The sequence below is a fragment of the Paramormyrops kingsleyae genome, chromosome 16, assembly GCF_048594095.1.
Source record: "Paramormyrops kingsleyae isolate MSU_618 chromosome 16, PKINGS_0.4, whole genome shotgun sequence".
Taxonomy (NCBI): domain Eukaryota; kingdom Metazoa; phylum Chordata; class Actinopteri; order Osteoglossiformes; family Mormyridae; genus Paramormyrops; species Paramormyrops kingsleyae.
In genome coordinates, this window is record NC_132812.1 from 9,849,386 (window position 1) to 9,866,250 (window position 16,865).

Consider the following 16,865-nt stretch of genomic DNA (forward strand, 5'->3'; position numbering starts at 1 on the left):
TCCGAAATTATGCCTTTTAGCATAAAATAAACGTCGTTTTCAAAAAATATTAATTAGTCTGTGGAAAGGGTAGTCACATTATATACTTCCACAATTAACAAGGTGACTGAAATTATATTTGCCTAATACAATGCATTTCAGGCACTTTATTGGCATGCTAGATTTACGGAAGAGCAACTGGTGAAACTGGACATAGTTGGATGGATGAGGAAGGGATATTTTTAAATACCGAATTTTTTTTTGGATTATTTTAGACGTGACACTGTTTTCTTCATAAAGGCTTTCGATATGCCGTTGTTCGCCCCAAATCCGTTTGACCAAGATGTGGGTAAGTCAGACAGCACAACACTGTTTATGTGTTGACCCAGATATTCATAGGAAGTGGCTAACGTTAGCTAGCGTCTTCGGAAGGTTTCCTTTTCCATAGCTAGCTGCCTTGTTTTTCACGGTCTTTAGCCAGCGTCACTGTAACGATTACACTCGCTTCCATTAAAAATCAGGAGGACAGTATAGCTTGCGATCTGTAATCGAAGAAATAGGCAGATAAACAAGTGTCATTTTTGTATATTTACCTCTGCTCGTACAGTTATAGTTAACATATAGCTAGCATAGTAGTAATCTGTAAAGGATTATGCTCTGTCATCATTGTACTAACCCACCCATGTGTGGAGCAGTAATCGTATAACTAGTTAGGTGACCCAATGTGCAATATTTGACAGAAATTACAAAGCGTATAACTCGCTACGCTAACTACGTTAATACCACTAAGGTCAAAGAATTAACTCGAATAAACCAGATAGCTAAACACACGAACTGTTTAGTATGACTATGTTTTTGAATTAGTGATTTCCGACCTTTTCATTTTTTCAAATATATATAGTTTATTTTTTATGGCTTAAAATTGTATTCTTATATTTTCTGTAATCAGCTAGAAATTGGACGACGTAACAGAATAATACAATAATACAGGAAATTGAAGTTAAATAGCATCATAATAATAACGCATAAACACTTCAATTTGAAATGATAGTTACAGGTGTCAGGTGTCTATACTTGAAATTGATAATGCTCATTTTAATCACGAACATAAATAAAGTTTAAACTTTAAAATAAATGCATAAATTTAGGACCCCGTTATGTTGTCTCATTTTGTTGGGTAACATTTAAAAATAATTCTTGTGTAAGAATTATTATTGTAGATTATTCCTTTGTGTAATTGCCTAGTGGACCATATATTGAAGGACTTTTCAACTACAATGCTAAGAACCAGATAATGATTTGTGTATTACCTACATTTCAAGATGATTCATTCTGCATCAATGGATGTAAATAATATTTTTTAAAGATGTTAACACACAAACATTTAAAACATTTAAAAATATTATGTCACCTGTAGACTTTCAAAGTATACACTAAGTAGCCAGTTCATTCATATGGGTATGATGTCGTCTAGGTGATTTTGAAAGTGGTATGAATGTTGGTGTCAGACATGGTGGTTCCAGCATCTCAGAAACGACCATCCTCCTGGGATTTTCATGCACTACAGTGTCTAGAGTTCAAGGGCAGCAAACAAAAGATCAAGTGTTTTTCTTCTGACAGTACTGATAATGAGAGAGGTCAGAGGAGAATGGCCAGACTCCTTAAAGCTAACTCGAAGACCACAAGTGTAAAAAATAACAGCTCCGTACAACATTGGTGTGCAGAAAGGCATCTCTGAACACTCAGTATAATTATGTCCTAGCTATACTCGATAGGTGTACCTGATAAAGTGGCCACTGAGTATATATGTTTGAAGAAAATAAAAATTACAATTATATGCTCATACGCTCACTGGCCGCTTCATTAGGTACGCCTTGCTAGTTTCGAGTTTGTCCTTCTTTTGCCTTCAGAACTGCCTTAATTCTTTGTTGCATAGATTCAACAAGGTGCTTGAAACATTCCTCGGAGACTTTGATCCATGTGGACATGATAGTATTACGCAGCTGCTGTATATTTGTTGCCGGCACCTTTATGATGTCAGTCTCCCATTCCACCACATCCCATAGGCGCTTTATTTGATTGAGATCCGATGACTGTGGAGCACATTTCAGTGAAGTGAACATATTGTCATGTTAAAGCAGTGTTTCTCAACCCAGTCCTCAGCGAACCGCAGCCAGTCCACGTTTTTGCTCCCTCCCAGCTCCCAGCCAATCAGGAACACCGAATAGCTGGTACAGGTGCGCTGGGAGGGAGCAAAAACGTGGACTGGCTGGGGTTCGCTGAGGACTGGGTTGAGAAACACTGTATTAAAGAAACCAGTCTGAGATTATATGAGCTTTGTGACATGGCACGTTATCCTGCTGGAAGTAGCCATTAGAAGCGGGGTACACTCTGGTCATAAAGGGATGGACATGATCAACAGCAATACTCAGGTAGGTTGTGGCATTTTAATGATGCTCATTTGGTACTAAGGAGCCAAGAAAATATCTCCCACACCATTACCCTACCACCAGCAGCCTGAATTGTTGATACAAGCCAGGATGGATCCATGCTTTCATGTTGTTTATAGCAAATAGTGACCTTACCATCTGAACGTCACAGCAGGAATGGAGAAGCATCTGACCAGGAAACGTTTTTCCAATCTTCCCTTTTTCCAGGTTTTCTGAGTCCGTGTGCATTGTAGCTTCAGTCTCCTGTTCTTAGCTGACAATAGAGGCACCCAGTGTGCTGCTGTAGCCCATCTGCTTCAAGGTTCAATGTCCTGTCTGTTCACAGATGCTGTTTTGGATTCCTTGGTCGTAACAAGTGGTTATTTGAGTTAATGTTGTCTTTCTATCAGCCTGAACCAATTTGGCCATTCTTCTGACCTCTGCCATCAACAAGGCACAGAGAACCACTGCTCACTGGATGTTTTTGCTTTTTCAGCCCATTCTTTGTAAACCCTAGAAATGGTTCTACATGAAAATCCCAGTAGATCAGCAGTTTCTGGAATACTCATACTAGCTCATCTGGCGCCTACAACCATGCAGATTCACCTAAATCACCTTTATTCTCAATTCTGGTATTTGACGTGAACATTAACTAAAGCTCCTACCTGCATCTGTATGATGTTCTGCATTGTGCTGCTGACATAAGATTGGCTGATTAAGTATTTGCTTCAAGGAGTAGTTGAGCAAGTCTATATAATATAGTGGCTAGTCATTGTATATTTGTATCCTCTGTCCCTACATAAATAACCATTAACATGGTAATAAGTTGGTCATATAGCCATCTCGACTTGCAGATATTTGGTGTATAGAAGGGTATATAGAAGGGTAACTTAATTGAACCTTTACTATGTACCTGTTGTAAAAAAAGAGGAAATACATTCCATGGACGAATGCAAATATCGCATGCAAATCTTTAAGTTCAGCGTGTTAATAGTTGGTTATTTATGTAGGGACAGAGGATACACTTGCGTGTCTCACGGTTTCCCGTGTTGTATTCTGGCAGAGGAGAACAAAATTCAGTATTATCTCACATTCAAATCCCATCTTTGGTAGAATAGTCAGGAGTTTGGGGAAGACCCTTAACTCCTCTGAAATGTACCAGGGATGCAGGATAAATGGCTGAGGTGTGTGTGTCACAAGTAACGATGGAGAACATGTTGGATGATGGGATTTGCCAGAAGGAGCATTACAGTACATTTCTTCTCTTACTTGTGCAAATGGCAAATAAAGCTCCATGTTTATTTAAGAACTTTATGAATGATGTTTTTTGTAGTAGAGAAAACTGTAGAGAGTAGGAAGTAGAGAGAACTCCAGAAGAAAATTCATTAGGAAAATGGCGAGAGTGACTTGTAGTGTTTAATGGTAGAGTAGTCTGGTGCAGTTTGTCATAAAATAGTAGCTCCTCCAGTTGTGTAGAGACATTTTATAATTTTGAGTGTTTTTGTTGGTAGCTGCCTCCCCCAGGCACCAATGCAGTTGTGGCAGGTGCTACATCGCTTGTCCTTTTTTCGCATTTACAGAGAAAGCAACAAGTGAAAACAACACAGCAGATGACTGGGGCCTCATCATGGATATATGTGACCGTGTGGGGACGATTCCGAATGGGTACGCTCTTTCTTCCTACCTTTTATCGGGTATCGGTCATAGCCCGAGGCCTTGCTAGCGGTAGCACTGACATTGTTTGTTGTAAGTCAGATGAATTGTTTTCTTTTGTCCTTCATGCCCTTCATAGTTTTAAACAACCAGCTAACTTCTATTCGTCAGTCTAAAACGGCATCCGTTATCTGTGTCTTCTGCTGCCTGTCTGACAGGTGCATTTACAAGTCTCCTTACTCCACAGAGCTAAAGAGTGCCTGCGGGCCATCATGAGGAGAGTCAACCACAAGGTCCCTCACGTCGCCATGCAGGCGCTGACCGTGAGTCATGCTCCACTCTGACACTTTAGCTTCTTCCGTCCACGTCCTGGCCGCTGACATTATTGGCATGCCTTGGTGGAGGTTGTGAAATGGAAAAATCATGTGAAGGGGCATAAATGTGGCAAAGAATGGTGAGAATCTGATGTTGTGAAGACTCTGCCTGCTGCAGCAGCACCGTCCACCTGTATTTTTGTGGGACATAGTGGAGTTTCGACTTGGGGAAGTAGGCTGGCAGCGTCTGCCCCCCCACCCCCCTCCCCGTTAAGGGTTATCTGCACACTATGGTGATTCTCAGCCTGGTAGCTTCAGTGTTGGGCTCCCTGAGACCATGTCACTTTTATGGCTGCCCCCATTTATATCACTCACCCACAATCGACATCACAGGTTTCAGCTGCAAGGTTTCACGCCTGCTTCGTATTTTTAAAATCTTTACAGCTCATATGAAATAACCTTCTCTGCCACAGAACCGGCCAAAGTTTCGCGTCTCATTTTAATAGCAAGTCTTTTTATCATGTTAATGCTCCTGCACCACCATGGTACATGTCTGACTGTTTGGAGATTTACTTTTACTCACGAATATAATGAAACATGCTCATACTGAGTGAAATCCAGTATCACCACTTTATCACCAGCTTTCTAATCTGTAATCCTCTGGTTTCTTTTTTCCTTCAGTTGCTGGGTGCTTGTGTATCCAACAGCGGAAAGATCTTTCACCTTGAAATATGCTCACGGGACTTTGCCACTGAAGTCAGAGGTATTCTGAACAAGGTACCGTTTCCAGCAGTGTCATTTTTTTCAGGTCTGTGGTTTCCCTAAATGTAACAGCGCTTTGGCTTTGCAGTAGTGACCCCCCCCCCCCATCCTTGTTAACAGGCCCACCCCAAAGTGTGTGAGAAACTCAAGGCCCTCATGGTAGAGTGGGCTGAGGAATTCCAGAAGGACCCCCAGCTTAGCCTCATTGGTGCCACCATCAAGTCCTTGAAGGAGGAAGGTGTGAGCTTCCCGTTCTCCGGCCCGCAGGTTGGTGCATCGTCCCTCCCCCTGCTGCAAGCGCTTCACTGCCTGACATATGCTCTTCACTAATTTCAGCTCATCGGTTTTAGCATAATTGTGCCACTGAGCGATGCTGTTCCTTGAGGGCTGTGGTTCCTTGAGGGCTGTGGTTCCTTGAGGGCTGTGGTTCCTTGAGGGCTGTGGTTCCTTGAGGGCTGTGGTTCCTTGAGGGCTGTGGTCCCGTGGGCTTTCAGTTAGTCTTTGAGTGTGATGGCTGTTGTCAAACCGGCCAGAAGGTGAACTGGATCCCCACATTCCCTGGTGGACCAGAGAGTCTCTCCCCAATGCCTCATTCCCCTGTGGTGTCCTCCTCAAACTTCAGCTACTGGGTAGCTTTCAAAAGGGACACTTTACTTCGTACTGCTCTAGTAGTGGCAGAATCCTTATTCAGTAATCTGACCGAATTCACAAGAAATACAATCCTGTGATGCTTCCTGGAGGCCTTGTGACCTGATGGATCTCCACATGAAGGTGAGGTAAATGGGCCTTCTTGCCTGCCCCCTTGTGGTATGACACAGAAACGCATCCTGCTGGAGCACACTTGCAATGTGGGCCTTTTTCATAAGACTGCTTTGTTGACGTTAAGCATAATTAGTTAAACTTTATAAGTTGATAATGCAAGCAGCTTGGTGTACAAATGTTATGGGGCAACCTGCTTTTCTTAGAGAAACGATGACGTTCATCTCGCCACTGATGTTGTGCACCGAGTGTCTATCTTTTGAGGGCCTCAGTAAGCTTTATGAGCAGAGTGTTGCTTTAATTGTGACTCTTGTCTCTGTTGATGTCAGAGTTCCTCCACAGTGAAATCTAGCACCCCTGCAGCAGGCAAACCTTCAGACGAAGATGACTTGGCTAAAGGTGAGGACCCCTTCGTAAAAAATGTCCCCTTTTGGCATCATCAGTTTCCTTTATGTTAGTTCATTGTTGTCATTATTATTCTTTCTAGTAGTTTACACTTCAGCTAGGTAAAATTTGTGGATGGAGACTGATGGTGATATTAAATCTGAAGCGTCTGCCATTGTTGATGCAGAGAGTCTTTAGTAATTTATACAGGTGGGGGCCAATTAATGTTAATGACTTTGCTCCTGTGGTCAGCTAGAAGGCCACACCCACCCGTAAACTGCATGACACCTCATAGCCACCCTAATTGGCGAACGTCCCTGTGCCCCCCCCCCACAGCCATTGAGCTGTCGCTACAGGAGCAGAAGCATCACACAGACACTCGGGCGCTGACGGTGCCCGTGGACCCCCCCTTCAACAGCGGCACCCCTCAGGACGCCCGTAAGGTGCGAGCCCTCTATGACTTTGAGGCGGCGGAGGACAATGAGCTGACTTTCAAGGCGGGGGAGCTGGTCATCATCCTGGATGACAGGTACTGACGTCACTGGCTCTTTCCAGGCTCTTTCCAATCCACATGCAGCCCTCAGACTTTGACTTTTTTGGCTAATTTAAAGATAGCTGCTCTTCAATATCTCCTTGTGATTCCACAGCGACCCCAACTGGTGGAAAGGGGAGAACCACAGAGGTATTGGCCTTTTCCCCTCCAACTTTGTCACCACCAACTTGAATGCAGAACCTGAACCAGGTGGGCTCAGTACAGTCTCACACTTGCAGTCTCATCATTGATCAGTCTTTCTTGTGGAGTGCAGACCCGCTCCTGTATGTATTGAGGTGACTGAAAACTTGAAGCCTTCTGTTATGTTGTCTCCAGCTGTCTTTGTGGAACATGGAGCTCCTCCTGAAGAGTCTATTCAGGACACCAAGCTGGAGCCTCAGGTCGTGGTTATAGATGAGGTTCGTGTGTAACCTTTTCATAACTATACATCTGGATTGAATGCAGAACAGGCTGCTACTTCACCTCGACACTGGAGTACATTGATATATTTTGATATATTCCTCATCGGTGTAATTCTTAAGAGCATCAGTGATGGCTTGTGGGGTAGTTACGAAGTTGGTGTGCACTGTGTCTGCAGGAGAAGATGGACAGAACACTCTACCTGCTGCAAAACAAAGACCCTGCAGATGGAGGGCCTGACAGCCCAGAGCTGCTTCATCTCGAGGGTGAGGAACACTTGAGTCTGTCTTTCCCTCCTGGGATTTTTCTGGCTTTGTGTGCCTGATGTCCTCCTGCCTCCATCTTAGATGCATGTGAGAAGATGAACCCATTAATCGATGAGAGGCTAGAAGACATTGACAGGTAAGCAATCCTGATGTATTCCCTTAGGCCCTGGGACTTCAAAATCTGACTTTTCATAATGCTGTGTAAACTGTCATTATACACGTCATTAAGGGTAATCCATCCTAAAGGTGGCCGCATACTTCAAACACAATTGATGGATTCAATGTCGCTCTAGCAATACAGTCAGACCTCGGACATTCGCGAGGTTAGGTTCCAGAACCCGTCACGAATGAGGAGGATTCGCAGATGTTTGGTAGGGTCACTGAAAATGGTCATTTGTGCTTATTTTTATAGTTTAAACCCTAAATATGACCCCAGTAATGCTCCCAAAACACTTTAATTTAATTTAAAAGTTAAATACATTAAAAGCTTAATACATTACCTTTTAAAAAAAAAAAACAAATGTTTGATGTAAAAATAGAGTACAGTATCACCTAATGGATATTTGTCACACTAGCACATTTACAGTACAGTATACTAATGTTACCCCTACTAATTCTTAGAACACGGCATTGTCTGCCGTTTTCTTTTGCATTCACAGTAAGGTAAAATGAGTAAACGAACGGGACTGTAAACTTATTGACAGAAGTCATATACGTAACCAAGGTACAACTCAATAAAATACGTAAAGGAAACTTGTACTGGATGTACAGGTTTTCTATCGATTAAAAATTATGTAAAGACATACAGAAATAATAAGTTGCAAAAATACTATGTGTGCGCTAATCACAAAAGAGAGAGAAAACAAAAATACATAAACACATTAATAATATTTAATAAAAAACAGTATTATGAAGTGTTTGCGGCTCTGTGAATTCGCGAATCACGAAGCTGTACATCTTATTAGCAGTCATCACTGTTTCAGTGCATCACCCATGCAGGGATTTTGTTTGCTTGTTCTGATCCCACCCACTGTCCACAATTGGTTGACACAGTGTAATGCTGTTGGGTTGGTCAGCAGGACTAATTATGCAGTTACCAGCATGCTTTGCACCGCACTGCATGTATCTTTAAATTGTGTAAATTAATATGTATATTTATGCTAATAGTAAATATCGTAACCATGTAATGTTTGCCATGTAATGCGTGCATTTTGTTAGTATGTATCCGCAATGTGTTGTGTTTGTTGGTTTCCTTGTCTGTAGTGCTGCTAATATTAAACCAATACTGGCTATTGATAAAGACAGCACCTTCTATGTCAAAACAGCTGTCATCTTTATTAAAAAGACTCACACACTCATCACAATACCTTTATCTGCGCTCTGTATGTGGGTCCGCTGCATCAAAAACACCCTGCGGCCTCTGGGGTTGTGGCGTAACATAGAAAGAACAAGGTGGCAACATCGTTTTAAGGACGCGACACACATTGGTGTAGCCACCGTTAGGATAAAGCTTGGTGTGATGTTCTCTGATGTCCAGGAAGCACTCTGAGCTCTCGGAGCTGAACGTGAAGGTCCTGGAGGCCCTGGAGATGTACAACAAACTGATGAACGAGGCGCCCATCTATTCCACCTACTCCAAGATGCAGCCCCAGCCTCACTACGTGGCCCCCGCTCCGGGCGTCACCCTGCCGGTCAGAACGGCCTGCAGAGGGCGCCACCTCTTCCTCACACCCTCTTCCAAATCTTGCATGGGAGAAATATGGAGGGATCCAGTTAATGACTGTCGTAATAAAAGCATGCTATTCTCCGTAAACACTTTGCCCATGACTGATGCTCATATCTGCAGTGTTAAGTCACAGATATGGATAAGTGAGCGCATTTATGACTCTGTAGCGGAAATAATCAGCGCTGCTATTATAATGTGAGTGTCATGTTTTCCCAGGGTTACCCAGGCCAGCCTCAGGGTGGTGCATACATGCCATCAGGAATAGCGCAGGGCCCCCCCGGTCCGGCCTATAATCTGGGCCCCGAGCAGCCCGCGTCCCTGCACTCCCTCCCCCCACCCACCGGCACGTCCGGCAGCAGCCAGCCCCAGCAGCCGCCCTACACTGGGTACTGTCGCCCTCTCTCGCCTAGCGCTGTTTACTTATCTGTTTCATAATATTGATTATTTCCTGAGTTGATGATTTCTGGTCCAGAGAGTACAAATCCAGACCAGGATTTTGTTTCAACCAACCAGTTGAGTATAAAGAGTCACAGTTACAGAGTACTTAACTGGTCGGTTGAAACAAAATCCTGGTCTGGATTTGTACTCTCTGGACCTGAAACCACCTCTGGTTATTTTCTAATGTCTGAATTTAGATGTAAAAATTGAATATGAATATACTGAACTACTTTATTTAGCTCAAGTCAAATGTAGCTATTTGTTTCCTAACATTTTGCCTGCATTTCTCCAGTGCTGTAAATCCAGCATACATAGGTCAGCCACCGGGTGGCCCCACCTCTTACCCGCAGCAGATGGGTGTGGCCATGGACATGTCAGCCTATCAGAACACTAACCCCAGTATGCCCCCAGGCGCTTATCAAATGGCAGCTCCAGCTCATGCCGCCCCACAGCCGCAAACTACCTACTACCAGCAACCTCTCCTCTAAGCCTGTACAGTAAAGTCAGACTTCAGTACCCCAGAGAAACCCATCCGAAGCAACATCAGTTAGTTAACCTGCACATCTTTCTTCTTTATTTTTGTTTTCCTCCACTGCTTTATTGTCGTGTTGATTTCAGTTTTTGTGCTCACAGGCAGGAGGGTGCTGCCTTCTATGGGCCTAGTTAAGGTGATGAACAGCAGCCATGTTTAGTAGCTTTGGCAAAGCATGGGCACATGTTCCAGTTTTGCTGTGTACATTCAACTTTAAATTTAGTTAGCTGCTAATTTCACAGGAAGATGTTGATTAAGTGTCCCGTTCTTTGTACATCCCCGCTAAGCTGGAGCTTTGGAACCAAGCTTTTCATTTCATTCTGTTCATTAGTCAGAGCCTGTGACTCCCTGAGACTGTAAACTCACTACACAGCTGAACATCTTCACCTTCAACATTGCGACTCCCTTGTTTCTCCACTTCTGCAAAAATAGCTGCATTTTGAAGTCTCAACCTCTGGACACTATGAGAATTTATGATGTACCCATATTACCCCTTAGTCAGTGGGATTGGTGGCGTACGTTTGCAAAAGGGTTGCATCATTTGAAGGAGTTTACATTGTGGAGGCAATACACATTTTCTATCTTTTTTTTTTTTCCTTCAAATGAACATGAGCATGTGAACGAGAATACAGTTTTAGAAGTTAAAATAATGGAAAGAATGAATCATTTTACCTTTCCCAGGTTAATGAGGTTATCTGGTAAAATGCAGTGGGTGCACAGTAAATGGAAACTGCACGCGTGTTCAGCTGGCTCTGTAAAGGTTAACCATGCCTACCTTGTTAATGTGCCAAGTCTTCAGACACCTTGGGCTTAGGGTTGGGGTTAGAGCCCCCATTGGAGCTGCACTGGAGCATTGCTCAGTGACGGGCTTGCCGTCAGGGACACACAAAAGCTCCTTGGTACATGTTTCCTGCATGTGTAATTGCCCCAAGTGATGTGACAGGTCTGCTTTTGGGGCAAATGCTGGAGGCCTGAGCGGTACACACCCACTGGCTCAGAATGCCACAGAGAACAGCCTCTGATATGCAAGTCCTAGTTGTCTCTGCACTCTGAGAGAAGCTGTCTTCAGGCTTTAATTTAATTCACTGTAAATGACTCCTCTTGTACTGCAGTTTGTACTTTAATTGTAATATTTTCTTTAGGGCGGACATTTGTTACTGGGTCACCTCTGTTTCCCAAATGTAAATCAAATCTTTCTGGTCTGCTTTTTGTTTTTCTATACAAGCAGGATGAATACATGTATAATCCACACTGACTAATTGCTGATCAAATGTTACCGATCTGTTAATAATGTTAAAAATATATATATTTATGTGCTAAAGAGACACAGTCAAACTAATTAGTAGAAACTTTTTTTTATCTTTAAATTTTAGAATGGGGGAAAATCCTGCAGAGTAGTTCAGTTGTGCTTTTCTGCAGCAGTTATGATACATGATAAAAATCAATGTAACCCTTCTGTAACCTTTACAAAATCTGTTGTATATTAGATGTAAAATATCTCGCATTAGAGGGATTGCACCTTAAATTTATAAGCATTTCTTTGCCATTGGATGCCTTGTTTTCTTTAAAAATTGAAATAAAAGAATTCATTCCAGAAGCTGCTGTGTGTTTAGAGTGTAAAGAAGGGTTTTTGGGACCTCTTTGTCCACGATTGTCATATTCTCTTGTACTTCATGTTTTATATCTTTAGGGTCCTCTGTATCTTATCTTGTCATTGTATATTGTTCAATTTGTAACACCCAGAGAATACTAAACAGCCTTTAAAATTAAAATGACTTTGTGTTTCAGCTATGGTTGGTTGATATGTATAATTATACCCTGTAATACCCCTTTTATGCTTTTGATGTATAATATTAAACGTGAGTAATTTCAGGTTGAGCCCTGTTCAGCAGCTCCTTCAGTAAGTGTGTGTTTTGTTGTCCATCGCTGTGAATCTGTGTGGTGGAGAAGGGCATCCATTCACTCATGAAGGACCTTTTCTCACGTGCCTGAAGCTTGTTTCCTCCTACATAGACCAATGCAGTCATACATTTGACTTGCTGTTCTCCTCCCTCAGTTGTCATCCTCTTCAGCTCATACCTTCATTTGTCAGCTATGAAATCATCTCCTTCTGTCAAATTTTGACAGTCATGCTTGTGACTCAGGCCCCTAAATTCTGGGAAGCCTCTGTTGTCTTCAGTGCCGGGCTATAGTTTGCCTATTATCCACTTAACACAAGTGGTTTGTGAGTTTTTTTTGTGTCCTACTGCTATTGTATTAACTCTACAGTATAAATGCATGGGATCTTTTCTTTACTAGTTTGTATGCTAATTCTCTCTTCTTGACCAGTGATGTTAACCTTAGCAGTGAAGATAGACATTATTCACTGTATTCTGCTTTACAGTTGAGACAGTTGTTAGCTACTATAAGGTCAAGACTAATGTTTAACCAAGGTTATTGGTTTGTGTGACAGCAGCAACACCTTTGCCTAGGATAAGCACCAGTAACATATTTCATTTTTTATTAGCAGTTAGTCCTTTGCCTTTATCTTATATCTATATAGTTAATCCAGTCAAAGTTTGCGAAGAGAAGTATTATCTCAGATTAATTTCGTTTATTGTAATATTTAGTACCTGAGGGATCTTATGCACCCACGCCGATATACCAATGCAGAGTGAATACTGCTTTTAAATTCTGTTATACTCGATTAAAATCAATTAATGAAATATTTTACATTAAACTGAATGCATCCTCATGTTCTTTGGCGATTTGTTTGCTTCTATGAGTTGTTTTTGGTATCGCTGTTGAAATGTAATGCGTGTCCTGATGTAATGCATCAGGATTATACATAACCCTTGACCATTTCCTTGCTAATGACTTTGTTTGGTGATATACACCGGTATTTCCTTACTTCAGTATAGTCCAGATTGCACTGTATATATTTTTATTTCCTTTCATTTTTTTTGGGAAAGCGTGCCGTTCACGAAGGTTTCTAAAAACTCCTCGGATCTCAAGGGCTCCCAAGAGCTTCCAGCTCGCGCGGAGGCGAAGCGCCAGCCGTCCCATCGTCCTCCAGCCCCCTCGAGCGGCGCGCCGCCGCCGTGCGCGCCGTTGACGACGCGCGCCCCCGCTCAGGTAGCTGGACTCCGGCGGAGTACGCGGGAGACACCGTTTCTGCGCGTGAGCACGGAGCCGAGAGAGAAGCTGGAGCCGGCGGTCCAATACCCGCAACACTTCCAGTGGAGCGGCCCGGAGAGGCAGCCGCCGCCGTGGACCGACGAGCTGGCGGAGATGTCCCGGCACATTTACACCCGGCACAAAATCGGCGAGGGGCTCCAGAAGCCCATCTTCCAGGTAACGCAGGGCTCGGCGGACACGGAAAGGGGCTGGAGTGTGCCTGGGTCCCGTCCGGTACCGAGACAGCCCGTAAGAGCAGTTAGTTAGAGGGTGAGTGTATGACTCGCAAAACGGCGTTCTTATACATCAACATTAAGAAATGTGAGTGAAACGCCACGATTCGTTACTTTGACAGCTGTCTTACAAGGTACTAAATTGAAGTAAGCGCTTCGTTATTTCCGTGCTGACAGTGTTGACGGTCCCTGTTCTCCGTTATATAGTGATACCATCATGATATGAAAACAAATCTTTATATTCTGTAACAGCCTATCTGTTTCCCGATAGGCACAGAGGAAGCACGGCTACCGACCATGTATGCCATACGGGTCCGGTTACTTATAAAATTGTTGTTTTTAAATGTTATATCCGATTAATTATGTGGATTGACCTTGCCGGAAATCATCTGACGAGTGTAAACTGACAGAAAGGAGGTGACCTAGATAATGTGACCCCGTTTGAAAAAATCCAGTTAAAAAGAGAATTTTAATGCTTAACTGACACAATTACTTGATATAGTACTAGATATAGTTCATCTAAAAATGGAGCAAAAAATCGGATCATAATTAGGTCAGTCTAATAAGGCTGATATCCTTTTGGAAGTATCTGAGCTTTAATGCCAGTCATATGCGTATGACAAACTGTTTTCCACTTCCATCAATTTTTGCAGCTGTCCTTACGTAGGATGCCCCTCAGTATCCACTCAAAGGCTTTTGTGCAGTAGTTGCATAGGCCTGCCGCAGGCTCGAAAATGGACGCCTCTTGTAAGTTGTCACATGAGCACGGTCGCCGGTGCGGAGGGCTGTGTCTCAGGTGGCCTTCGCCTGCTTGGACCAGTGACGTGGCAGCTGCTTTCCCGTGCAGGTGAACAGAGGGACCTACTCGCGGCGCAGCCGACTCAAGCGGTCGGACGGCAGCACCACCTCCACCAGCTTCATCCTCAGACAGGTAAGGTGGGGGTGGGGTCAGGTGGGGGGGGGGGGGGGGTTCCTTGGAGCCCACATACATTGCTCCTATCAGACTGAGCTCTCCGTTGATTTATCTGCGGAGTGGTTGTCCCCCTTCTTCATGGAAGTGGCCATCCATCTGGGTGGGTGCTCTTCGTCAGGGCAGCTCAGCACCATGCACCAGCATATGTTGGGTTCTGTTCACCTCACAAGGGTTTATCCACAGCCATGGCAGCAGAGTTATTCATGAACGTATCACGCAGAAGGCTGCATTGGCAAGAAGTCCAGAGAGTGCGCCCTGTTCCTCCTCTAAAAATATAGGAGCTTACACTGGAAAAATGATCGTAGCTGTTGTGGGGAGTCAGTGGCCTCGATTTCCAGCCACCTGGGTGTTTGCCAGCCCTCCACTGAAATAACCTTTATTACATAATTCCGAGCAGGCAGGTGAACTGCAGGTGCCTGCAGACCCAGCACTAGCAGAGTTCACCTTAAGCGTGCTTGCATGTGAGACAAATTCAGGTGACCTTCTGTCAGGGTGAAAAAAACTGCATGAAGACACGACTGCCGTTGCTGAGTAAGATGACGTCCCTGGTGTCCCTGGCCACCTGCTGGATAACCATACGCATTGGACTGTGTGTTTGTTCTCATAAGTTGTGCATATAAAGTGAGAAAGAGCAGCACATGTAAACAAAGAAAGCAGCATAAGCCAGGCTGATTGTCTTACTAAGTATACCCTGCCATGTTTTAAGTATGCATTACTCTCATTATGAGTATCGTGTTCAAAATTTTACAGATTTCAATATGTGCCACCTCAAGTCTATGACTGAGGGCATGTTAAATCAGAGGGTCTTCCTCTTGAAATATCTTGTATTTAGTGATAGTGCTTTGATTTGCTTTTACATAATGATCTGACTTATGTAATGTGAACATGGTGTCTTACGTGGCTGTTCGAGTTCTTTGTCATACCCAGCAGACTGATACTACTTCACCATTACAGCTTAGCCATTTCACCCTACCTGTTCAACAGATTTTATGCTTATGTCTGGTCTTTAGTTTTACCATAAAAAATTTTGTTGGCTTGAATTATTTTTGAGAGACAGGCAAGCACATCACTATATCTGACAATTTATCTCCCCTGGGAAAACCATAAAATGAGCAGGCAGCAGTCCAGCGGTCGGTGTCAAAAGGATATTGCAGGCCGTGGAAAAGCCCAGATTCGGCTGAGGTGTCTGCTGATGTCAGGAAGTGCACTTCGGTCTTACTGTGCCTGCATGTTGTGACAAGCAGCAGCAAGGTCCCCCAATCTGCCACTGTGCCTCTCCGCCTCTCTGAAGGCTTCTGCCCTGAATAGCGCCAGACGTTCAGTGGTGGAGCACAAATGGCGCCGTCCCCACAGGTCACAGTGCTCCATCTCGCAGCTTGCGCGCTAGATACCAACTGGGACTGTGACAGGAAAGTTGTGAAATAGTTCCTGCTGTTGACTTAGACACATTTTGTGCTATTTTGATTGCTTTGCACGAAGCAGCAATGTTATGTAATGTCTCCCTTGGACTGTGTGATTCCGTTCACGTTACATCACACTCATGTTGACTGTTTTAAGGTTATATGGTATTAAAATACCTAATTGACCAGGTTGGAGTACATATTGAAAGAAGAGGGACCAGCTTCACATATTTGACCTTATACTTTACAGTCTGTGCTACCTTCTATAGCACGTAAAGAGATAAATGACAGAAATGTATTATGTATAATATGTAGCCTGCTTCTAGGGTGAGGTGACACTTTAGCTTTGAATGTTTTTGTCTGGCATGCAAGTTAGTCTAGCTGGTGACCAATCGGCATGAGATGAAGTAGCATAGCACTGGTACAGAGTGTGTTGTATCCTACGTGTGGAAAATTTTATGAAAAATTGATTACAGGTAACATGATGGGTTGTGTAGTGTGTGTCACTCTCATCTAACACCATGGGGCCTTACATATAGCAGGTGTAACTAGGAAAAGACAAGACATTTTTGTTAGTGTTTTGTAACAGTTCTTTTTAGGGGTGTAAAGATGCATTTTGATGAATCAGTTATTAATTATTAAGATTCAATGCATCGATCAGTATGTGAAATCAATTTTTGGGGGCAGAATCCTGCTTATCCTTGCTCTCATGTTCATGTGCTGAAGGCAAATGCACAAAGCAGCGGTTTCAGGATGACAGGGGAAGGTTTATTAATATTCATAATGGAAGAGCTATGACGCTTTTGGGTAGCGGCCTGTTTTGCAGCGCAGAACGCTTTCTCTAATGGTGAAGATAATCTATGTGCTACAATGCTTTTTAGAAAGTCCCCTCTTTTGTAGTTCAAAAAT

At 43.4% G+C, this 16,865-nt stretch overlaps 2 protein-coding genes across 3 annotated transcripts in view; both read left to right on the top strand.

Annotated features, from left to right (window-relative positions):
• Positions 1–59: 59 nt before the first annotated feature.
• stam2 (signal transducing adaptor molecule (SH3 domain and ITAM motif) 2) lies at positions 60–12,085 on the top strand. Its single transcript, XM_023826936.2, has 14 exons — positions 60–328; positions 3,989–4,073; positions 4,309–4,384; positions 5,057–5,152; positions 5,258–5,404; positions 6,226–6,295; positions 6,617–6,809; positions 6,928–7,022; positions 7,149–7,231; positions 7,411–7,498; positions 7,580–7,634; positions 9,036–9,189; positions 9,441–9,610; positions 9,955–12,085. The coding sequence occupies exons 1-14, from the start codon at positions 289–291 to the stop codon at positions 10,148–10,150; spliced, it is 1,548 nt and encodes a 515-aa protein (XP_023682704.1). The 5' UTR covers positions 60–288; the 3' UTR covers positions 10,151–12,085.
• Positions 12,086–13,318: 1,233 nt separating this feature from the next.
• Positions 13,319–16,865, top strand: part of cacnb4a (calcium channel, voltage-dependent, beta 4a subunit) — a 31,389-nt gene continuing 27,842 nt past the window's right edge. For both annotated transcript variants that reach the window (XM_072700508.1, XM_072700509.1), the window contains exons 1-2: positions 13,319–13,527; positions 14,431–14,514. In XM_072700508.1, the coding sequence (XP_072556609.1) occupies positions 13,465–13,527; positions 14,431–14,514 (147 nt within the window). In that variant the 5' untranslated portion in view covers positions 13,319–13,464. The remainder of the gene's footprint in view (positions 13,528–14,430; positions 14,515–16,865) is intronic.